Source organism: Nanorana parkeri, unplaced genomic scaffold (genome assembly GCF_000935625.1).
Source record: "Nanorana parkeri isolate BGI_ZX_2015 unplaced genomic scaffold, ASM93562v1 scaffold811, whole genome shotgun sequence".
In the NCBI taxonomy this organism is placed as follows: domain Eukaryota; kingdom Metazoa; phylum Chordata; class Amphibia; order Anura; family Dicroglossidae; genus Nanorana; species Nanorana parkeri.
Window position 1 is genome coordinate 522,804 of NW_017307079.1, and position 25,600 is coordinate 548,403.

The 25,600-nt window shown below is 41.1% G+C and overlaps 1 protein-coding gene across 1 annotated transcript in view; it reads left to right on the top strand.

The window, feature by feature from the left end:
• Positions 1–12,836: 12,836 nt before the first annotated feature.
• Positions 12,837–25,600, top strand: part of TGFBR3 (transforming growth factor beta receptor 3) — a 186,226-nt gene continuing 173,462 nt past the window's right edge. Inside the window, exons 1-2 of the mRNA XM_018565083.1 lie at positions 12,837–13,038; positions 13,445–13,613. Of these exons, the coding sequence (XP_018420585.1) occupies positions 13,553–13,613 (61 nt within the window). The 5' untranslated portion in view covers positions 12,837–13,038; positions 13,445–13,552. The remainder of the gene's footprint in view (positions 13,039–13,444; positions 13,614–25,600) is intronic.

The following is a 25,600-nucleotide window of genomic DNA, read 5'->3' on the forward strand; positions in this document are numbered from 1 at the left end:
AAGACAGCATCTTAGATGTCTGAGTAGTAGAGCTGGTTTCAATGGGCAACAAGCTAGAGTTCCGCTCCCAACCCCTTCCTTACTTCATGTATTTCAACCTTCTGGTGTCACCGCTCAGATTAGCATACCTCCATGAATCCCATGTGCATCTTTTGGAACAGGTGGCTATCACCTCAGTTCCTGTTTTGGAAAGTTTTCTAGGATTTTATTCCAACCTTTTTCACAGTTCCAAAACCAAAATGGGGGCATACACCATCAAGGCCCTAAATTAATGTCTTTATTTGGTCCCAAGATTTTTATGTGGAATCCATCAGATTTGTCATAGCCTTCCTTCATCAGGGAGATTACCTGGCCTATGTAGATATAGAATGCATACTTGCATGCCCCTATTTTCCCAGCACAACAAAAATTTCATCGATTTTTTTTTTTTTTGCTGTGGGTCCTCAGCACTTTCAGTTCCTGGAATTCAGTTGGTCTACCACACACTATGTATTGACTAAGGTACTAGCTTGCATTGTTACACTTTTAGGGCATACTTACTGTGGGATATCTGGGTGACCTACTGTTGAGGGAACAGTCAGCACAAATCCTGACCTACATTGTGGTCTGCACAGTTCAAGCTTTGAGATCTGATCCTTCACAGGCCTGTGATAGAGCCTTCTCATCACTTGTATCTGGGACTGATCCTCGACGCAGCACAAAGAGTCATTTGCACATATGGTAATGTAGAAATATGGCTTAGAGGAAATATTTATTTGACTTTAAGATGGAAAAATGGTTAACTACAATACCAGACTTGAAATTGAATATATGGATTTGAAAAATACATTGTTTTTCATAGTTGGAACATCTGCCACTGTATTTGCATGCATTTTTGTGAACTACAAGCACCTGATTACCAAGGCACATTTTTAAACGGTAAACATAGTTCTAGTTAAAAACAACAAGAAGTTAAATTTGATGTACCTTTTTTTTTTTTCTTCGGCCAGCACAATGTTTATCCGCGATGTGACTTTTAGCTTGTTTACCACCCTGCACATGAGTCAAGATGGAGACGAGGTCTGACTCTAAGCAATTTTACCAGTCTGCCATGCATATGAAGATGCAGACTAGGCGTGATTGGAAAAGGAGGTACAAGCACAGGTGATGATAAACATTGTGCTAGCCCCGGGAAGGGCTAGCAATAAAAACTGCATTTCATGAGAACAGAGGTACTTATTGCCTGCAGAGGATGAGTTGCAAGGGGAATCACCATATGTTATTTATCCTGAAAATTGACAATTGTTGAGTGGTTTCCCTTGGTGAGGACTATTAGTCTTCTTACAGCAACACAAATCCATCCCATGAGAAAATGTGTATACAGTAAGAAAGTGGAATTCCAGTACCTTTTTTTTTTTTTCCTTTAATTTTGGAGGACAGGTTCAATCCTCTATTGTGTGTTTTTAATGAATTATTTTTCTCCATGGGGAGATTTCCACTTTCTTCCTGTATTTGTGGCACCAGGACAGAAATGGTAAATCTTCCAAACCTGGAAGATTGCAACCATGAAACATCTATACACCATAAATGCTAAATTACATAAAAAATGTTATTTGAGCCTACAAGTGTGTATTTCTTTCACCACATCTGCCCTGCTAAGTGTTGCCAAACCTTGTGAGAATGTGCTTGCATCACATTTCAAAATATTGGTTAACCTATGGCTGTGCCATCTGCTATCCACAAGCCACTCAAAGATCATTCAGGTTGAGCTGGCCAATAATCCTCCTTGATCGTATCCCCAGAGGATATTCTTCTCTGAAACTTTTTATTTTGATAGCGGTAAACCAGACAAAAGGTTCTGCCCCTCTTTACTCTATCCAAAACAAAAACAAAAAATAGTCCAGACAGGAAAATTTCTCTAGTGAGGTTACAGAATGCAAACGAACACATTTTTAATGTACTTGTGAAGGGTTAGAACTCTCATCAGGGTATTACTGTCTGTGTCTTTCTGTTCCAGTGACAACCACATCCCTTCTTCTTGTCCTGATATCACAATGACAATAAAGCCCAGTAAATGACACCCACAAAAAATAACTTTATTCCCCTATCCATGCTAAACAGAGTGGAAAGGGGAATCCCCCCTGCCGGCTGCTGCCCACGGCTTTCAGAATACCCGAACAGTGATTGCAACCGATTGGACCCCGCCAGTGGCGTAACAACCGGGGGTCAGGGGGGGCACTTGCCCCGGGCGCAGGACTGAGGGGGGGCGCAAAAAAATGTTCTGCCCCGGGTGCCCATAACTCTGGTTACGCCACTGGACCCCGCCTCTGTTCAGCCAACAATTGTGGAATAAAAATAATAGTTTTTTGCCGAGCTAGGTGGGGCTGGCAGGGCCACCAAGATCGAATATTAGCCGTTTCAGAAGGAAACGTTTGATTAGTGAGATGAAATCTTTTAGATTCAAACAAGTCCTATCCAAAATTTTTTAATGGATTTGATGAGTTGGCCTTTGGATTACCGCACTGTTTTTGAATACATTTTTGTGCTGAGTTGAATGCTAGTTGCTTTGTAATATTTATTATGCATTTTATTTTATTTTATTGGTGTGTGCATACTGCTGTGTGCATATCCTTGACCCCACTTAAAAATTAAAGTTATGATTATGTAAGTATAATTTTTTTTTATTACAATGAATAATATCTTGTTAAACTGTAAGATAAATTGAATATTAAATCTAGTTTGTGTTTTGATCATTATTAAAGTTTGTATTTTGCCTAACGTTAATGAAAATTCCTTGGCATAACTTTAGAGAATTTTTGTTACTATGAGAGATAATGAAATCCTTTATAAATTACCACGTGTCTACCCACAGCTAAAGAAGTGAGTAAAAGAAGGCAATAAATCGACTTTGGGTCAGCACTAAACTGTCATTGTTAAACCACAGGATTTTTTATTACCAGAAAAGACAGCAGCAAAGTATTTCCTGAGTTGTCTGCCCATAGGCTATACATTTTACATTTCTGTGTATTTAGCTATTAGGAGCTCATCGTTTAAACTGAAAGATGGCTACATATTGCCACCTGTATTAATGTATATGTGTAAAAGGTGCCCATGCACCTTACAATTATCTGCAGATTTTCTGTGGTCAGATGGATAGAAGAGCTCTTGACCCTCTAGCCTATAGGCCTATAGATGTTACATGATTGTCTCCTGCTCCTTTAGAGCAGGTGATAATTAACTCTTAATAATTTTGTAGCAGAGGTTACTGGGCCACTGGTGTTTTTGACTAATTTCCTTCAACAATAGTGATATTTGTAGGAAACAAATGTACCCTGGGTTGGCTCCAGGCCATGACTTGGGGTTTATACAGAGTTAAGGATTCTCTTCTCACTCCATGTGACAGCAGTGGTTGTTTGATTGGCCACCCACCAGGCACCTGCCCTTTCATGTGGATAGGGGAATGAGTCATATGCTCCCCATACCAAGAAGAATTCTGTATTTCGTTTTGCTTCCAGGGGCCAAACGGTGGTGAAGTGGTGAGTATGTGAAGTTTGGGAAAGCAGCTGTAAAGTGCACCTGTTGCTTTACCCTGCATGAAATCACTGTAGGAAGGGTGTTCACCATCTTGCCTGTTTTGAAGCCTAGGATGTACCTAATGGTTGTGGCTCGGTGGTGGATTTAGGAGGGGGGTGCAGTTGCAAACTCTGTAAGGGTAGAGTACTAGAGTACCCAAAGCAGGAAAGTAACTTAGGTCACATTTATCATTCTAGTGATAAATCAATCACAATTATCATTCTTTTTTACAGTTTGATAATTCTGTATAGACCTCCTCACACTGGAGATGTTTTTAGAACAAAAAGGTACATTTATTCCCCGAATCATCCTTGCTAATGCCTCAAAAACTGTTAAAATCAGATTTAAATTGTGTTTAGCTCCACTTTGAGTCATTTCCATTAGTTCCTTTAATGGGCAAGAGGAAGAAATACTTTAAATACATATTTAATTTTTTTTTCTTCAATACAGGACATTAAAGATGAGTGGTGAGCAACTCTAAAATAACAAGATATATATGTTTTTCTCTGGAGAAAAAATAAATACATGAATAATAATAAATAACTATATATATATCTATCTATATCTATATAGATATAATAAGCAAGACTCCTCCAAAGTAGCCGTTAATCTTGAAAGACACTGTAAGCAAGAACAGTTTGTGAGTGACAGCGCATGCCGCAATCATGATCACAACCTATTTTCTGCTGATGGTATATGAGTAGTGAAAGCAAACTAGTGCTTTTCAAAAGCTGACAGGAGGAAAGTAGTGATTACTGATTCATCACAGACACCCACTTAGTTTCTTCCACCAGCAACTCTGTTAGGATCCATGGCCTGGAAAAAGAAAAAGTCACTTGTTTTATTAGGATTTCCCAAATTAGATTTATTGTTAGTAGTATTTATATAGCGCCGACAATTTACGCAGCACTTTACATAGTTGAACATTCACATCAATCGATACATAGTATTAAATGATGCCATGTTCCATCTGACAACTAGGTCATATATTTTCTGGCTAATTTTACATTGTAGGCACAATATAAGTATTTTTGTTAAATAAAACAACAGAAGGCAAACAATTGGTAAACGATAAATGTCAACCTAAAATAGAGTCTATAAAAATAAAGTGTCACTATGTCATGCAGACCCTTTTTTCAAGAAAGTGCATCTAGAAAAGTAAAAACAAAAAAGAGAACACAAAACCTAGACTACATGTTAAATAGTGCATACTGTTTAGTAAAGTGCATGGTGCACACTGTTACACGTGTATATTATGTGTGTGTGGGGGGGTTATTTCTTTTTTTAATTTTTTCTTTACTGTTGGGGGGAACTGGGGACACCATAGTACTATGTGTCCCCAGTTCTTTACAAACATTGTGTTGGCCGCCTTGCTCCCTTGTTGCCATGGCGCCCTGTGCAGCTGCACAGCTCACACACCCCAAAGGCCGGCCCTGCCTTTTAAGCACTAAATGCACCAGTCAGCCCCACTGGCCAAGAAGAATGCAGGGGGCAGTGAGAGGTAGGCTAGAGTGCAGTCACACCAACTGTTGTCACCAATAGCATTTTAGAGTGCCCTGGGTTGTGGGTTTTTAGAAGGGTGGCTGCTTACAGATACATGGAGGTGACTTTTCTTAGGACCTAGGGCCATCTTACCAGGTACGGTGCACCTACATGTTCATTGTAAAATCAACAAAAAAAATCCCAGGTTATCTGTATATTTAAGTCGCTGTTTACTACATGAGCTGACATTATTTTCTATATATTTTAGTTTCTCTTCTCAAATCCCTGGGTGGGTTTAACGAGCGCTCTTATCGCTCCACTTTATAGCCATAGTTGGTGCCACCTTTACTTACCGCTATTTACACCACTACTCTGATCATTGTAAATGGGAGCTATTATTTTCCTTCACCTGGTTAGTGATTTTATAGTCAAAAGTTTAGACCCACTGAACTATAACAAATATCTACATCCTTCTTGTGGCTTCACTTTTATTTTCAATTCTGATGTGCAAGCACAATTATTCATGTTTATTGCTTTGTAGACGAGAGGAGGCGCTGCTGCATACCCAGTGCCAGCTTATGTTGGGGGGGAAACAATAACAATTAAAGAAACTTAATTCTGGTGAGATCAGGAGATTCTTTTAATATTATGAGCACCTTTTAATGGCAGACTTCCTCTAGAGATAGAAGTGAACAGTGCAGGACTGATCTGCCCTTTGGTTCTTTGCCTACTTTACTTATTTTACTGGTAGGAATTAGACATCTGTTTTATATTTTGACATTTGTTTAAACTGCATGTAGTGAAATCTGAAGAGTTTGCCCTCATTCTTAGAATCTATTTTGAAGTCCTTAGATTTTCAGATATGTTATGCTCTCTTGGGAAGTGCATATTTTGGTGTCCCAGAACATTTGTACGTTAACAATGCTAGATCCCTTAAAAGTACTCAGTTAGATATGGAGTCTCCACAGAAACCTTTGTAGAGCAAAACGACTGTAAACTGTTTACATGAGTTAAATTGGACTGGTTTAAAATGTGTTTGTGTGTCTACATAGCATCAGTTTTAATTTACAGTAAACTTCAGTTGTGCCTATGAAGTCAGATGATAATTTTGTATTCTATGACCACACAGTAAGCCTTAAATATATTTTTGTTTTACTTAATTTAAAAATCCCTTTTTATATAGGGCTTGAGTAGCAGCATTTTAATGAATTCCCTTCCTTAAGCCAATTGCTTCTATAAGTAGAAACAGCGGTGCTTGTTTTTAACATGTACATTTTGACTTTTAACGGAAAGTCGATTTGTAGATGTCCCCTGCTCCTTTTTTATATGCACTCTCTGATGACTTGCACCACCAACTCTAAAGGTGCCCATACACCTTGCGATTATCGTACGATAATCGCGGGAAATCCCACGATCGTACGATAATCGCAAGGTGTATTGAAGGCGTGCAACCGTTTCTACTGTACGGACGCACGTCTTTTGTCTAACGAGCATGTTTGAAAACCAGCCGAGAATCGTACGACTGCCCGTTCAGCATTGCACTCATCGGATTATTTCGATGATCGCAAGTATGATCTGCCTGTCCAAGATGGGCAGATCATACACGCTTTTAATTAGCTTACAACCATCGCAAAACAAAAGTCTTGCGATGGTTGTAAGGTGTATGGGCACCTTAAAGGTGCCCATACACTGTACGATTATCTTACGAGAATCGTGGGAAATCCCGCGATCGTACGATAATCACAAAGTGTATGGAAGGCGTGCGACCGTTTCTACTGTACGATCGCACTTCTTCCGTCGAACAAGCAGGCTGAAAAACCTGCCGAGAATCGTACGATTCTCGGCGGTTTAGTAGCGTGCTTGACCGACAACTGCCGAACGGGCCGGTGTGCGCACGCGCACACTGCCCGTTTAGCATTGCAGTCATCGGAAAGCCCGCCCCTCTTGAGGGCAGGCTTGCGATGATTGCAAGTACGATCTGCCTGTCCCATGATGGGCAGATCGTACGTTTTTTAAATTACTTTACAACCCTCGCAAGACAAAAGTCTTGCAAGGGTTGTACAGTGTATGGCCTTTATATCCCAGCAAAATGCTCACTGTGCAGAGTGGCACATGATTGGCAGGCTTGCTCCTCCTTTGAACTAATATGCAGTAGTAAATATGGCAAAGCAATAAAAGGTATAGTTGGAACAGAGTACACGCAGGCTTTCAGAATCAACACCAAGGCACTGGTGGCCAGCTGTGACATTTTTAAATCAATATTTGGCAGCAGTTTGGAGGAATAGTACAATAGCAAGGGTTGCTTTAAAATTATCTGCTTTAGGACCATACCCTAAGAATTTGTCATAATACACCCCACTCTGGATATCAGATGTAACTGTACAGTGAGCTTATCTCAGAGGAACTGACACATGACATGCAATGCAACAACTCCTGCTCTCGTGTTCTAAAAATAAGATACTATTGTATCAAATATAAGCCTCACATCCACAATATCCACAGGTTTGTATGTCTATGTATACAGTATGTGCATATAAAGTATATTTGCTCTGACCTTACTCTGTGAAGGATCTTTAGCAGTTATAGTGCTCCTAATGAAAACCGTTGTTTACACGTTTATCATTGAATTGACTCGTGGTGATTATTCTGCCTAATTAGCATCTCTTCTGCAAGTAAAAATGTGTACATATGTAATGCCTTATTAGAAAGAAATCATTTAATCTGGACTAAACATCTGTGGCTGCCACTAAGGGCTTTTAATTTTAGTAATAAAGTGTAAAAACAAATTAAACAATCGCAATCAATACGATATTAGGATGCCATGGTGGTCAAACATATACTTATCCGGCAGACCATTTAAAATATCATTATACAGGATTTATATAGCGCCAACAGTTTGCACAGCCAATAATATTGCTGTTTATGTGGCACACCAGACTTTATGCTGACAGGTATCCTCTTGCATTATGTATGGGCAGCTTAAGGTATAGGTTGTTGGTTGCTATGTGTTTTATTGTGTCATTTGGACTGTATAAAAAAGGCTAAAAGTTCCAGTTGGCTGCAGAACTAACATCTCCACTAGTTTTCTAGTATCTGGGTCACTACTGCAGGCATGATTTGCACTGACAGCCGGATGACCCCTCACTCGTTACTGAGATTTAGGTATGTGCATAATAGTAGCACAATGCTAATAATTATGATGATGATGATATTAACTTTAACTACTGTGGTCACCAGGGCTGGGCTAAAGGGTAGATGAAGAGCAGACCACCTTGGGTGCTTCAGCAGGTGGGGGAGCGCAAGGGCAAGACCGGAAGTAGTTTACAGCTAAAGGACATTGTGCCACCATTTATTAATAATAATTGCCCATGAGAGCTTACAATCTGCTTTTACCATTGTGACCCCTACGGACCTGCAATTGAGGTGAGCGTAGGGGGGCGTATGGCCACGTAGCCCCATAGAGAAGGACCAGGCTGCATACTAATCACACACAGCACCTGTCCTTCCCAGCAGCTACTTGGGACGGCCCCGCACGGAGCTGTACGTGCAGGCTGATTTGTGTGTGAATGGGGCCTAAATGAGCAGTTCCAAACTTTCAGCAGACTGATCTGTTTCTCAGGCCCATGCAGCAGAATTAGCAGTGCAGCTGCATCTCACTAATTACCTATTAGCCACAAATCAAAGATGGATCAAAGATGGATAATAGATTAGGTAACCTGCCCATCTCTCCCTTGATCCAGACTCCTGTGTTTTCTCCTGTACCACAGATGGAAAAAAGCTCTTTTCATCCTCATTGGGAACAAAAAAAGCACATTTGAGTCTTTAGTCCATGTGGAATATCATTCTGGAAGAACCAGCTTTATAGAGAAATACAACGGCCTTCCAAAATGTTGCCTGTCACTTTCTTTGCCAGTATGCTGTTAATATCATCCTCAAATATAAATGTATTAAATGTTTTTGTTTTTTATTTTGGCCTAAATTAATGAATTACAATAAATACTTTTAAGAGCCAGTAAACAGAAAATGATCATAGTCCTTCTGGTCACCTCACCGTGGGAATGTTCTAGGGGAAATAATGTTCTGTTGACCGATGCATTTGGACTGCTAGCTACAGAGCTGTCTACACATAGTTTATTTTCATGTATTGTATAGATTCCATGATGGGCAAGGAGCTATGAGCTTAAAGTGTATGTAAACCTTAAAAGCAGCACAGTGGCTTAGTGGTTAGCACACTGGGGGTCTCCAGTTTGAGTTCCGGCCAGGACACCGTATGCATGGAGTTTGCATGTCCTCTCTGTGCTTGCGTGGGTATCCTCCGAGTACTTTGGTTTCCTCCCACATTCCGAAGGCATGCTGGAAGGTTAATTGGCTCCTGTCTAAATTGGCTCTGGTCTGTGTATGTGAGATTGGGACCTTAGATTGGAAGCTTCTTAAGGGCAGGGACTGATGTGAATGTACAGTATGTAAAGTGTTGCGTACAATGTTGGTGCTATATAAATACCTGTAATAAAAAAAGTGTAATGTTACCCCAAAATGAATATTGTCTTTTTCTGTAAAACATTAGGTCACCCTGCACTCCTTACAGCGCTTTCGGTCCAAGTGAACATAGTGGTGCTCGCAGTGACAATCACGGATGGCGCCGAGTGCAACAGTCAATGAACGATAGAAATCACCAGCACTCCGTAAATGAAATTCAAGAAAAGTCCATTTATTTGTACTAAACGTCACACATATCGCATAATCCAGGGATCATGCAATATGTGTGACGTTTAGTCCAAATTGACTTTTTTTGAATTTCATTTACGGAGTGCTGGGATTTCTGTTCATTGTCTGTTTTTCTGTGATATTTGTAGATGTACTATGTTCAGTTGCTATTTCTTGTTTTTCTGACAAATACCTGGTGATCCTGCCAGTTCTGCATATGTCATTTTGCAGTTTGACCACACTTGGTATAGCTGGGCATCCTTCTGATGCAAGATGCCATGCCGACACACATCGTGCCTATATCTCCCATAGTCAGCATAGCCGGTTACAGCCAGCCTTCCTGTACCAGGCCTGGGCCCCTATAAGGACAGGAGGGAGGCCCAACAGAGATTGCCCACACAGCTTGCCCCAAGAAGAACTCCCTGTGCAGCTTGTCAACTACAACTGATCCTAGACTGCGATTGTGCTGCCCTCCGCCACATGGTTTTTGGGGTCCTCCACACCTCTGGGGGCCGGGACCATAGCAAATGGTGTCTAGATAGAGTGCGGGAGCAGACCGAGGAACGTCTGCTCTGTGATCAATGAAGCAGGAAGTTCTGTGCTCTCAGCACTTCCTGCTTCAGAGCGGTCACAAACTTGGCTGAAGTGCCAGGTAAACAGACAGGGCTGGGTCTAATAGATTCCCTGATGTCTCCAGAAAGAGAACCTGTCACCTCCAATTGCTGTCACATAGGTGCTTGTTATCCCCTTTGTGATAGCAAAAGTTAAGTGAAAACATTTGAAATTAAAACAGGTGATAAAGTCTAAAATAAATAATAAAAAAAACCCAACCCTGCCACCCCACCATCTAACTTGAATAAACACGTGCTCGTAGGGCATGCACGTGTATTTAAATGGGGAGGGCCCTGCCAGCTAGGCTGTATGTGGTCCCATGATTCCTAATAATGGCCCTGAAGCTAGCCATGCCCCCTGTGCATTCCTTCTATGTTGATTCAGCAGGTGCTTCCCTGTCAAAAAACAGCAGGTACTAGGTATGGGGCGTGGCCGGCCGAAGCTGCTTGTAGCTAATACAGCAGCATTGTTGGCATTGTGACATAACACTGGGCTCGCCCGCTATGGGGATGCACTCCCTGTTAGGAGACAAGAGAACCTGAGTCAATGTGGTGGGGATACGTGACTGTAAAATAAAATCTAAAAAAGTAGCTAACGATTACTCTTTGTAACTGTAAATTACAACTAAAGTAAAATGATTACAGTCACCACAGACTATTTGCTGTCTTCCTTTGTATTTCTGAGTTCAGTGTTCACAAATAATCTAGCAATGCTCATCTTTTATTTGCTACCTTTTTAGTCTGTTAAATATAATATATATATATTGTTATCTTCTTGATAAGAGCAAAAAAAACCCCCCAAAAAACTGTTGACCATGTTGGATATAGCCCACAACATGAGCTGTGTGCATTTCTGGCAAGTACACAAGTATTTTCTGTACATTTTCTAAAACCTATGGAAATGTGCATATATTGGAGAGCATGCACTGTATACGTGTGTTTTTTTGTTTTTTTGTATTTTTTTTTATTCTACCCTGACATACACTTTAAAATTGTTTTGAAAGCAAATTACTAAATCTATCAATCAGTCGCTCTATCTACCTAATCATACTATAAGATGTACGATTATTTATTGGGCTGTTTTTATTTGTGAGCACCTTGCCACTTTATTTGGATCATACAAGGGTCACTGTACACAGGCATTTATGTTTGTCCTTCTGACATGTATTTGTAAAATATTCATCCGATCATCTCCATTGTTACTATGCAAATTATTACTAACATAAAATAAAATAAAAAATATATATAGAAAAAATATCTATCTATCTATCCATCTATAAATAGCTATCTATATAGATATAGATATATATAATTAGATATATATCTGAAGAATGGAAAATAATGTCTCTGTTTTTTTGTTTTATTTTAACATTTGATTTTGGAATGAATGGAGTTTCCTGAATGAAAACCACATTCACTCTTAGAATTTTCCATCCTGCTCCTACAAGTTTTTTTTTTTTTTTGGCACTACGGTCAAAATCAATCATCGATTTGAACCTATCAACTAATAGAAAGTCAAACCTAAAGATTTTTGGTATTCAAGTTTGTTCAGAAATCTTCTAGTGTATGGCCAGCACAAGTCTGCCATAATGCACTAAGATGCTGTGCAAACTAGCACATTATAGCTAAAATAACCAGGGTGACATTTTTTTTAATGCTTTAACTCCCTATTTACAACTTCAGGTTCTGTGAACGCGTGCCAAACGCATACATTGAGACGCATTCATGCAATGCGCCAAAGTGCAATGCACTTGCAATGCGATTTAGATGGTAATGGCATCCCAAACGCGGCTGGAGAAACATTTGTTCTTTCGCACATCAAGCGCATGGTGGGGGGAAAAACGGCACACTCACAGCTGAAAATTCTGCATGAGCTACTTTCCTACATTTATTACAGGTGCGGCAGTCTTTGAAATCAATGCATGGCAAACGCGGGAAAAAACACCCGTGAATGCATCACGATATGCCGAGGTGTGAACAAAAACTTAGTGGAAATGGGGGCTAAAAACTGTACTTCCCACTCAAGGATGAAAACACACGAAAAACGTGTGGAAAACGCACAAAAGTTGCAAAAGAAAAAGCTCCCAAATCGTTTTTAATACGCTCGCGCTCCAGTATGAACTGATCATGGGCCGTTTTCTGTAAGTTCATTTTATTTTTCCAAAATTTCATGGGGTAAAGCGATAATAATTTTCAGCCGTAAAAAATTAAGAGAACAGGATGCAATATTTTTCTCCAATGAACAAAATTCTAACAGTGAATGTGGTTTTCATTCAGGAAACTCCATTCATTCCAAAGTCGAATGTTATAATCAAACGAAATTTCGAGCACCGTTCATCAAGTCTCTGATTTTGTTTACATTTTTTTTTTCCTGTAGGAACGTCCACCAATGTATGGCCAATTTAAGAGCGGTGAATATTAATCCATAAAATAGTAATATTGGTAAAACCACTAGATGGCGAAGCTACTCCTTGCGTTCTCCTTGATGCAGATACTTCATCCATTGACAGAGCAGTAGTAAAGTAGAGCTGCCTTCCATCAAACCACGCCTCCGGGAACAGCCAGGCTGCTGCCCCCTTCTTTCCTCTCCCAAGCTTTGAGTGTCCCAGAGCCGGAGATGTATGAAACTTCAGCCCAGTGGGAACTGAGAACAGGCATTAGCTCATCAGCGTCACCCTGAGAGCTCTGGGTAAGTTTGGAGCTGTCAGATGCCACTTAGCACTGATCCCTCAACCCCAGCAAGGTTTTTCTTGGCTTTAAGGGCATGTCCAAACATCTGGCTTCATCGTTCTTATTGGAAGCACTCTGCATCTGCTTGATGTGTTTATCCTGATCACGCTTGTGCTGTCTTGTGGGTTGCTGTCTTTTTTTTTTCTTCTTCTTTAACAAGCTGCCTCCCCCTGACAATCTGCAAAGTTTCCGAAATGTTTTTGTGCACAGTGTGATCCTCAGGCAGTGTCACTTCCTTTGCTGTCCGTTCTGGGCTCATGTAAGTGCTTGTATTCCGCTCTGTCCTGCAAGGAATTGGGGGTGGGATATGTCAGCAGGATGTTTTCATCAGCCGCAGATTCAAGTTTTCTTCTTTCCCTTCCCAGGCTGGACGAGGAGCTGGTGGATAAAAACAAATAACGGAAGAACTAACAAACTGGGGGAATTTGTCAGAGGACTGTGGAAGCATCGGAAGAAGATACTGTGGAGATAAAATGATGACACGGTGGTTCCCGTGTGCATGTCTGCTCTTCTTTTTCCACTTGGCATCTACAGGTAAAGTCGACTGTCATTGACGTGCTGTCATTTCAAAGACATGTGCTTGCGTCTCTCATGTGGTTGCAGCATAACATCCTACACCTTGCCTCACCTGCTTCTAATACTCCGGTACTTATGTTAGCCCAGTGCAGCATACAGGTAAAGTCGACTGTCATTGACGTGCTGTCGTTTCAAAGACATGTGCTTGCATCTCTCATGTGGTTGCAGCAAAGCATGCTACACCTTGCCTCACCTGCCTCTAATTCTCCGATACTTATATTAGCCCAATGCAGCTGACAATCAACCCCTGCTGACCTTTCATTGCTAACATTTATCATAGGCATTTATATAGTGCCGGCAATTTTGATGCAGCTCTTTACATACTGTTTATTCACAGCAGTCACTGAAGGCAAGGAGCTTACAATCTAAGGTCCCCATCTCACATGCATGCATGCATGTATAAACAAATATATATACTACCATCAAGGTATAATATCAGAAAGCATGAAAAATACCAGGAGCCAGGTAGTCAATGCCCCTTACAACTTACATCTGGCGCCCACCTTTTTAAGGTTTTTTTCTTATTGTCAATGGAGCTGACTCCAAGGACCGTCCCAGTATTTCAAGATTTGCTCTTTAAAATTGTGGAAGTGCACCTAATTTTCAGCTCTAATTAGATAACAAAATGATTTAGTTTTTTCAAATTGTCTCTTTGTATTTACACTTTATATTCATATTCTCGTGACCTGAGTGAATAACTAAATATAGAGCTTCAGCATCATTGTCCCTGAAAGTTGTTTTAATGTTTTTGCAGTTAATAACTGCTGACATATTAAGTATGCTTGATGCAGGCTGAGCTGCAACTTGTAGTTCTATGACAGCCGGGGGGCAAGGTCACATGTTGTGGGGTTAAAGCTGGCCATACTGTGCTGGAATTTGGACTAAGTCCTGTGTGTAACACTGCCGGAACCCCCTCTGTTGAGTAGAATTCTCAGTTGACATTGCTGAGGCTGCCAGGTGAAAAATTGTCAGCCGAACAGTGACTGCAGCCACTGTTCATGTATCTAGAGGATATAGAGGAATCAATTGTTTTTTCTTGTTCAGTCCTGTAGTGCATGGCCAGCTTTAGTATAGAGCTTCAGCAGCAATGTCCCTGAAAGTTGTGTTACCTTTATGGCACTTATAATCTGCTGATATTGAGTATGCTTGATGCAGGCTGAGCTACACTTGTAGTTCTATGACAGCCGGGGGCAGGGTCACATGTGTCATGCTTAAGAAACATTGTTGGTTTATTTTGGAGGCATCAATAGCTGAAGGTGCTGATAACTGGCTGGTATATCTAGTCCTCCTTAAAAAGTACTCCAGGCATAACTTTTATTAAACCTTGCAGTGGGGCTACCCTGGCACTGCAAGGTTTAACTGCTCGATTTGGTCTAGGGAGGAAAATAAAAAAGTTATACTCGCCTGATCCTCGGAGGTGGCTTGCTCTTAGACCAGCCCTTCCGCCTTCGCTCCCTCTAGCCCCAGTGCAATGGTAATAAGAGTTTTGCCCGGAGTTCTTCTTTAAACATTGATAAGTCTGGATCATCATACTGTAGGTGTTTTGAAAAAAATGGCAGGACATGCTGAGAGGTGTAGCTCTACAAGCTGGAAATCACCGGTCATAAGCTGGGCATACGCTGTCAGAATGTTTCTTGTTTGTAATAGTTTATCAGTACATTTGATCTTCCCATCATTGAGTCAGTTAATTTTCTTCAAAAGCCTGCAAGAAAATCATCCAGACCTGCTACTTGAATAGAATTCCAGATGTAGGTAACATGCTACTTTCCTGCCTAGCACACATGCTGGTGTGTGTGTGTGTGTGTGTAATTTGGGTAAGAAACTAGAAAAACTTTCCATCCTGCGCCTTTGATTTTCCTCGTCCCTACAGTTGAAACCAGACGTTGATTAGATCCCACTAACCATCAGAAAATCGAGCATTCTGTAAATGTTTGAACGTCAATCTCCTGGTGTATGGTCAGCTTTATACTTCACATTTCAGCTTAGGACTGCCAAAGGTGCATTGCAATACATCTGACAAGTCCCTGTATATTGTTACAGCTTTCAATGGATTAAGCATCATTGAATGACGTGGTGTAGTAGATTTTAATTACAGTACACCGCAATACACATAAAACCGCACTATAACATCCCAGCGGGAATGCTCTTTTTTTTCTGTGACATTTCTTTTACAAGCTAATAGCTGATCTATGTTGGCCGCGTTCCCTTTAAGCACACTCTCCCAATAAAGTAATTGTGAAACTGGATCTTAATCTATAAATAGTGTTACTTCTGGGTTCTAACGTCATTTACGATTTCATAAATCCAGTTTGCCTGCAGTGCACGTTTCACCTGTTTCATATAAAATGCGTGTGCATCCTGTTTAATGTAATGCGCAGCTTACTCCATCTCTCTCTCCGCTGTTTACCAGCACAGGTCGCAGCTGTTTATAATAGCCCCCATCTCCCAGAACATCACTTGTGCCTCCAATCTCATTGAATTACAATGCAAGGATCTCTTTTTTTTTTTTTTTTATCCCCGCATAACTACAAGAATTTAAGTTGGGCTTTTTGTGAACGATCAGGCTGTGATTTTTCTAAGGACGCAGATTGTTGAAGACTTCAAGTGGTTGTTAATTAAACGGCAGTGCTTATTGTAAATGTTTAGCTGGGCACACGGAACAGATTGTTCAGTGATAAAGTCAAAAGATCTGATAGTTGCCTGTTGGGAGAATGATCCCTGAGCATCTAACAATACCACAGTATTTCCTTTCCAACGTTTTCGTAGTTTGGTATACTATAGCATGTGTGCAGGGAGATACTGTAGTTCTTCCCTTCAGTTGCCCAATACCTATATTTTATATAAGATTGTATATTTGGATATCCCCCATCTTTCCAGTGTGGAAGGTATCTGGGGACTTTGTAGGTTTATATGCTTGTACTGTATGTGATTCTTCTCATTAGGATGTCAATGAATACAGTAATTAGGTGTCTAAATTTATCTCGCCAGAGGAAAGGTCATATGTTGTATGCTAGGTAAGGCAATGGATTGGGGGGGATTCAGTATAGTATTTGTCACTTTTCTGGTATTAATGCTGTCTAAGAATGTCCTGTCCTAAAAAGCAGTATGGCAGTTCTGATTCAATTACCAAAAAAAGAAAAATAGTAAAAAAAATCCTATTTACTTATATATATATATATTTATTACAGGTATTTATAAACGCTGACAATTTACGCAGCACTTTACATAGTTGCACATTCACATCAGTCCCTACCCTCAAGGAGCTTACAATCAATGTCCCCTAAACAGTGACTTGTCTCTGTGTTGCAGTATAATAAATTGGTGACCACATATTTTAGAAATATTAAGTTGATCTTTGAAATTTTGTATGCAGATTGGTCTTTGAAATAATATACAAATACATGTTGACCTCATATTAAAGTAACACTTAATGAACCTATGCTTAGTTTACTGCTATTGTTCCCATTTCCTTATTTAAAAGTCAGCTCCCCCAAAAATGTTTTCTTTTTTGGGAGGTTAAAACCCCTTCTTGCTTCTTTAGAATCTCAGAGTCTGAGGGCAACATATCCCCAAAGCAGTAGTATGTATCTCTACCCTCTCCTAAAAGACCTTAACATTGATAAAAAAAATTTCACAGCTGTATCCTCTGTTTGTTTATCCAATAATGACTTTGAGTGACACTTAATGAACACTAAAGGTGCCCATACACCTTACGATTTATCGGACGAAACTTTTCGTCCGAGGATCGAACCGTCGTACGATTTTCGTACGACGGCCCCATCCTGCCCCGATGATCGCAAGATTAATTTAGCCGTAATTAACGAAAAGCACCTGGACGAAATGCGGTAAATGATTTGCCGTATTTTCGTTAGCGCAAGCGCAGTGTAGATCGTACGACTTTTGACGGACGGAAACGCCAGCAACCTTACGAAAATCGTACGATCTAGCAAAGTTTTCAAACATGTTTGACCGCCAAAAGTCGTACGATTGAACAGTACTATCGGTCGGGCACTCTATTCACACGTTACGATTGTCGTACGAAAAGTCGATCGCATACAATTATCGTACGATAATCGTAAGGTGTATGGGCACCTTAAGAGAGTGGCACTTAATAAGTCATTTTCTCAAAGATCAGGAGGTCTGAGTGAGGAACTAGTCACAGCTGTCATATTAGGCGATCTGAATGCATATACAGTGCTCTTTAACCCAAGGCGACCATATACATCCACAGATACACCATAGCAGTCACACAAGAACCTTGGATCTTATGAGTCTTCCAGCTGAACAGACTTTATTGGTTTCACAAACTGCTCACAAATTAGACAGATAAACATCCTATTACTGAGGTCCATTTCTTAAGGAGCGTGCCATGGCAAATGAAATGGTAGTTGGCTCATAGTAGTGAGCCAACTACAATGAAATGTTAGTTTGTCTGTCTACAAATTTTGCTATGATTCATGTCTTCTCTTCAGCTGGATAGAGTAGAGGATCCAAGATTCTTCCCTGCCTCCAATTAATTCTAAAAGATAGATCTTTAGGAGACCTTTTGCGATGGTTGTAATAGTTGGGTAAAATGGGTATGAGGAAGAAGAGGATAAACTCTAAGCCCCAGTATGTTTGGCATCATACCTCACAGTATACAATTTTCATTAGCAAATTGTTTTTTGGGGTTTTTTTTGTGTGAATCTGAGACAAAGTTTTTATTTACATAAATGTAACATAATTTCCTGTTTCCGGCTGAGAATGCGAAGCCGTTGCCCTTCAATTTGCAGCAGTCTTGTTACCTACCATGTGCACTCCTTCAGTAGACTGCTTGGCTGCCCATCTGATAAACATGATAGGTTTATTACCCAGGTGTGTCCACACAGATGCAGCCACTGTGCCTGTTCAAGTGAATGATAAGCTGACAGTGGCTGCATCATGTACTTGGAATGATTACCTGCAGTTCAGGATAGATTACCTGCAGTTCAGGATAGAGAAGATTGGTGCCGGATGCAGACAGAATTCGTCCAGGGGCAATCATCTATCCTGGCCCACAGGTAATTGTTCATTTACAACTATATATGGACAGCCACTGACCAGATGAAGCCACTGTCAGCGTGTCATTCACTTGAATAGGCCCACTCAGGATTCCTGGTGCAAAAATCCATAGGTTCTTGCTACAGGAATCCCCAGCCCTATGTAAATGTAGCCTAATGGTGGCTATACACTTTACAACCCTCGCATGACTTTTGTCTTACAAGGGTTGTAAAGTACTTAAAAAAACGTACGATCTGCCCATTTTGGACAGGTAGATCGTACTTGCGATCATCGCAAGCCCGCCCCCCTGAGGGGCGGGCTTACGATGACTGTAAAGGGGCTGTGTGCGCACACCGGCCCGTTCGTCAGTTGTCGAACCAGCAGGCCACTAACTCGCCGAGAATCGTACGATTCCCGGCGGGTTTTCTAGCCTGCTTGTTCGACGGAAGACGTGCGACCGTACAGTAGAAGCGGTTGCACGCCTTCCATACACTGCACGATTCTCGTGCGATCGCGGGATTTCCAGCGATTCTCCTACGAGAATCGTGCAGTGTATGGGCACCTTAAGGCCTGGTTCACACCTAGGAGTTTTTGAGCAGTTGGAAAAGCGATGTTAAATGCCGAACACAAGAAATCCCATGATTTTCAATGGACCTTGTTCGCACATGAGCAGGAAAATGCTGAACGCCCGAAAAGGTACATGAGCATCTTTGGGCAGTTAAAAGTGTGTTTTTGGCCCATAGACTTCAATGGAAACGCCTGAAAACGCACAGAAGCATGTTGCATACGTGTTTTTGCGTGTTTAAATGCACGTTCGTCCATTGCCTGCAATGTTTCATGCCAGTCAAAACGCGCATCTTCATGAACATACACATCAAAATGCGCATAAATGTGCAAATAATCGCACGCTGAACACACGCGTACAAACGCGCAAAAACAGTGCCTACTAGGTGTGAACGCGGCCTAACTCTACAGGAAACACTGCCTGCATATGTGGCCAAAACAGCTGCTTTTAATTATGTATACAATTACAGTCTACACATAGAAACCAGATTATTGTAGGATTAGGTCTAATTAATAATTGTAGCAGCATTAAGGTGGCCAAACACCTGCCGATAATCGCGGGAAATCCCGCGATCGTACGATAATCGGCAGGTGTATGGAAGGCGTGTGATCGTTTCTACTGTACGGGCGCATGTCTTTTGTCTTACGAGCATGTTTGAAAACCAGCCGAAAAACTTACGATTTGTGGCATGCTCGTGAGACAAATGCCGCACAGGCCGGTTTGCGCAAAGCGCACACTGCCCGCTTAGCATTGCAGTCATCGGAAGCCCTCCCCTCAGCGGGGCGGGCTTGAGATGATCGCAAGTACGAACTGCCTGTCCAAGATGGGCAGATCGTACAAGCTTTTAATTAGCTTACAACCATCGCAAGACAAAAGTCTTGCGATGGTTGTAAAGTGTACGGCCAGCTTTAAGTTACCTATGTTCAAGTGTGTATCTAAAAACCTTCAAAAAGTTTATAGATTCCCGCTGATGTACTTGTATTCGACACTGCACCTAGATGTGATTGCCTGGAAAATTCCTTTTGCCATATTTTTTATTTATTTATCTTGCACACCCAAATTGGAAAATTCCATGTGGTTAATTTGATGGTCATTAAAGGAAGTTTATTGAAGACCATCAATGGTTCCATAGGCCCAGGTTGCTGATCTTTGCTTTACTGAATGTAATTTCCTTGATAAAGGCAGGATATATGTTTAGGTAGGAACACCATTGTTTTTGTTTTGGTTTGTGGGTGTTTTTGTGTTGATTCAGGGACTTACAACCTGTTACTCCACAGCTGTTGTCAGCCCAAGAGCACTAATAATTAATTGGTGGTCATTAACAAGCAATGGTCTGCAGGAGAGGTTTTCCACTGTCAGCTAAGAAAATCAATGCTGTAGACACTTTGCTATCTCTTGTTGTGGGCTTTGACCAGTAACCACTTTTATTTTGTCCTTTTAATATGCCCAAGTGTTTCTGGATTCTTTCCTTTATTAACTGTTATCATGCAGTGAATATGCCATTTATAGACACCAGGTGTCATATTTATTTATTTAGCATGGTGGGATATTGTTAAAAAGGAATAAAAACAGCAAAAACTTCCACCAGTAAGCATAAGCCGTGTCCTTAATGGGAATGTATAGATTTTTTTTCCTGTGTCTTTTAGATCTACATGTATAAGAAATCTGCTTGAAGTATATCTTAATTTGTGTTTAATCTTTTTAAAACCTCCTATCTAGGTTTCATTTACTGTAACATATCTACTTGGGGTTTGCCATCTTTTCATATGACAAACGCAGGCTCATAAGTTATTTTGACATGAGCCATGATACTTTTGCATGCGTCATTGCATCGGCATGCTTTTTGATTTCTAAATCTAGCATAAAGGTGGCCATACACTCTACAACCATCGCAAGACTTTAGTCTTGCGATGGTTGTAAAGGGATTAAAAAAACGTACGATCTGCCTATCTTGGACAGGCAGATCGCACTCTCGATCATCGCAAGCCCGCCCCCCTGAGGGGCGGGCTTCCGATGACCGCAATGCTGAACGGGCAGTGTGCGCGTGCGCACACCGGCCCGTTCAGCATTTTATCTTCCGAGCACAGTTCTAACCAGCCGAGAATCGTACGATTCCCGGCTGGTTTTCGAACATGCAGGTTCAACAGAAGACGTGCGACCGTACAGTAGAAACGGTCGCACGTCTCCGTTCACACTGCTCGATTATCGTACGAAAAACCGATCGCATACGATTATCGTACAATAATCGTGCAGTGTATGAGCACCTTCAAGGAGATCTACCAAAGATGCAAATGTACCTTTCTAAATAGTTGTGCAAGTGTCTCAGCTGGGGCAAAAACACTTTATAGATATTTTTTTCCATTTTGCTAAGGGACCCTTCAAACAGGTGTGTGAAGGGGGTGTGCCTCCCTGATCCAGGACTGGAAAGGGTGCATGGAGCCAAATGGTTTATTACACATCAATGCTTATTTATTGGCCATCACAATAAAGTATATCTAAACCCAAAAACAAAAATTTTATATATTTAAGCTTACCAGTCCTTACATGTGGTGGCTGCATTGATATTCTTCTTTTAGGCTTATTTTGTTAATTTTCACTTGTTGATCCTGCCAGTAACACACTTCCTGTTCTTGGGTGGCAGTGTTGATACCTTAGAACTAAATTACAGAGGGTTTTTTTTTTAGTTCCTATAGATTACTGGGAACATTGCTAACTAATAGGAGTGCAGTACAGGCAGAGCACAGGATGTTACCAGCTCACAAGATATTGGGCAGGATCAACAGGTATTTTCAGCGCTTACCATAGAAATAGAAGAAGACACTTTCAATCATGGTATTTTAAACAAACCAAAGGGAAGCACATAAGAGAAGTTAATTGTTCAGTTTTATATTCACTTTAACACTGGTTCTCCAAAAAGACCCTGTTTACTGCTGAGGGAAAGTTGCAGAGAAAAGCCGAACATGGCCTGAAGCCACAAATGCCCTGGATCTGGTTCTGCATTCATCATTTGGTGTGTTAAAACCCTAAATGGATTTTCAGAGATCAGGTATAAGACTTCCTTTAAAAATACAACCCAATGTTATGTATGTACTCTTTCGCTAGCCAAGTAATTAGTGTTAAAAAGTGCCTTTGATTCCTATTAATTAAGGTGATTGCAGCTGGAAAAACAAGCAGGAAACTCAATGGTAGATTACTGTCATATTCTGGAAAGAAGTCAGATAGAAAGGTAGTAAAAAGGAATTACTGTCAAATTCAGGGGACCGAGACAAGGAAGACATCAGAGTCTCTTAGCTGAATGCATTCCGTCTGCTTAACGTTGCAAATCTGTGTTTGCTCCAAGCACCAATATTCAAAGATTTGAAGTGTTTGTTAGATATTTGGTGAAGACTCCTGGGAGGCAGACGTAGATCCAGCAAGCTAGCTTAAAAGGTGTGCTTTACAAAGCCTCAATTTAAAAGTAACTAGGAAAGTGAAAAGGTTCATAAAGATGTTCATAATTAGATCAATAGTCATGGATATTTGTAACAATCCTTCAACTATCATCGTCAGTTCCAGATGGAAAACATGGAAATACCGACATAAAACATTTGCACTGGTATAAAGGAAAAACAAAAAAACAAGGACTTGTGTGTTTTATGTGAATAAATCTAGATCAGCCATTCTTAATCAGGGATCCATGGAACCCTAGAGTTCCTCCAAAGTTTGCTAGGGGTTCCTTGAGCTGTGGGTGATTGATCTCTCATCTGCTGGTGCTTGCATAATTCCGGGTCCAACACCACTCAGCAGAGTCAGCAGCATGACACCAATTATTTTTTTAGTTGTCTGTAAGGGCCAGTTCACACCATATGCAGTTGTGATGCAGTCCGTTTATTTGACTGCTGCAGTCAAATACATCACAATGCTTTCCTATGGGCTTTCTTGTGCTTTATTCACACCATTGCAGTATGAATTAGGCACAAGAAAGACCATAGGTAGGACCATACTGTATGTATAGGCAAGCTTTTTTCATTATCAATAGAAAGGAAAGGGTTAGGATCCCTGTTCGGTTTTTATTGCTGTCGTTGTCCCCATTGGGTAGATTCGCTTCCCTATTTGTTACCAAGAAAGAAAGTTGAGGTTAAATTGTCCAATGGGGACACCTGTTCCAGTGACAACTGTCTAAGAGGGCAATTCCCTTCATTTTGTACAAATGTCCTCTCACTTTCTGTTCTGTACCCTGGACAGGAGGTGAAAGGAAATCGCTTTAATGGGACAGAGAAAGCAAAAAATAAACTGTTGGGGGGAGGGAGGGGGGTTCTCCCTTCTCTACTGTATCCAAAACTAAAATAAACAGTTTGACTATATAAATCCAAAAAAATCATGTTTCCCTTGGGTGTATATAAAATCCCCTGCTGTAGTAACTGATTTATATGTTGTTGTTTTCATACATATTTAGAAATGAAGGCCCAGATACTCTTAAATTACTGGTTTCAAGATATCTTGTTTATTTGACGTCGGCGGACATCTTATCCAAATTTCGCGTCTGGTCTTTAGTCCATCAGAGGGCCACTGTATTCTGTAAAGATGGTAGACAGTGTGTATGTGTTTAAATAGACTTTAAGAGTTTCCTCTCTATGCTGCTCTTCTTGCCAGTGCGTGTGCCCCGTTCCGGGCAGCTGGCATGAGTACCCTGTCAAAGTAATGAATTTGCTAGCAGCACTTATTCCTGTTTGCCATTTATCTTTTTGGAAAAAAAAATGATTATTTAAACGCATAAGGATTTTAAAAATATCCTAATGCAGCCAAACAAAGACATTGTTTTGGTTACCTATAGCCCAAAGCTCCATTTTTTCAGCTGTCGTTATAATGTTATTATACAATTTGGTTGAAGTGAGACAGAAATGACGCAATAGACAACATGCATTCCGGGCATCATTTGCAGGAGTGAGTCACACCAGAAGACGGGCCAAAGGTGCAGAAACCCACATGGCCAGACCGAGAGAATCTGAGAGCAGATAAAGCTACAGGCTCGTCAATGTCTGCCCGCTTTCATATCTATTCTACGATACGGACATGGGAACAAGATGTCAGGTGACTTATCACCTGCGTTGTAGTTTATCCAGTGTATTATGTTTTGTTTTTTTCCGACTTTTGGCTGCGCTCTCTGCAGTTTTTAATACTCAGACATTTGGCATCGCACTTGTGTGGACACAGACGGTTGCTCTGAGCTGCCCCCTCCCGATGATCTGAAATGTGTTTTTGGTTTTTAAAGCTGAATCAGGCATTTAAATTTACAATTAAAATACTTATAGGGCCCCATTCACACTTGTGATTTGGGCAGTCTCAGAAATTGCACTGTGAGACACGGTGGGCAGTTTGCATCCAGGCAGGCCCAGCGCTACCGCAAGGCAAGTCAGGTGGCCGCCTGAGGGCGCTGCAGGGTGAGGGCGGAAAAAACAGGGCATTTGGACAAGTACTTGTCAAAATGCCCCAATGTTTGCGCTATTTTTTTTTCTCACTTCGGTGCGGGAGAGCAGCGGTGGGTAAGTGCTAGTCCAGTGGGCCGGCGACTGCCAGAGGATCCCAACACGCGCGGCACCTCAGGCAGTCGCCGGCCAGCTAAATGCTCCTTGCCTGTGTAGGCAAGAATCCTAGCAACGGCCCTGTATCCAGGGGAGAGCATATGAAGGTTACCACAGCATGTCCAATTACAACGTGAATGGCCGCAGCTGTTGGCATGGGTCTCATGGAGCAATTTGTAAAACTCCAACAATGGCAAGTGTAAATGGGGCCTAAAGGTGCCCATACACCTTACGATTATCGGACGATTTTCGTATGCGATCGACTTTTCGTCCGATAATCGTATGTGTGCATTGCAGTGTCCGACCGACAGTACTGTACAATCGTACGACTTTTGACGGTCAAGCATGTTTGAAAACTTTGCTAGATCATACGATTTTAGTAAGGTTTCTGGCATTTCCGTCCCTCAAAAGTCGTACAATCTACACTGTGCTTGCGAAACGAAATACGGCAAATCAATTACTGCATTTCGTCCAGGTGCTTTTCGTTAATTACGGCTAGATTAATCTTGCAATCATCGGGGCAGGATGGGGCTGCCGTACGAAAATCGTACGACTATTCGATCATCGGACGAAAAGTTTCGTCTGATAATTGTAAGGTGTATGGGCACCTTTAGTGTACTGTTTACCTGCCAAGGAATCTGGTTCGCCAGTTTTTTGATCCAAACATCCCTGCCAGACAGCAGAGCCCAATCCTAGACCTGTTTCCAGATAATTTAAAACAGACCCCCCTCCTTAATAATAATGATTAATTTATGCAATCAATATATTAAAACTAATAAAGTTATTAGTACTTGCCTGTC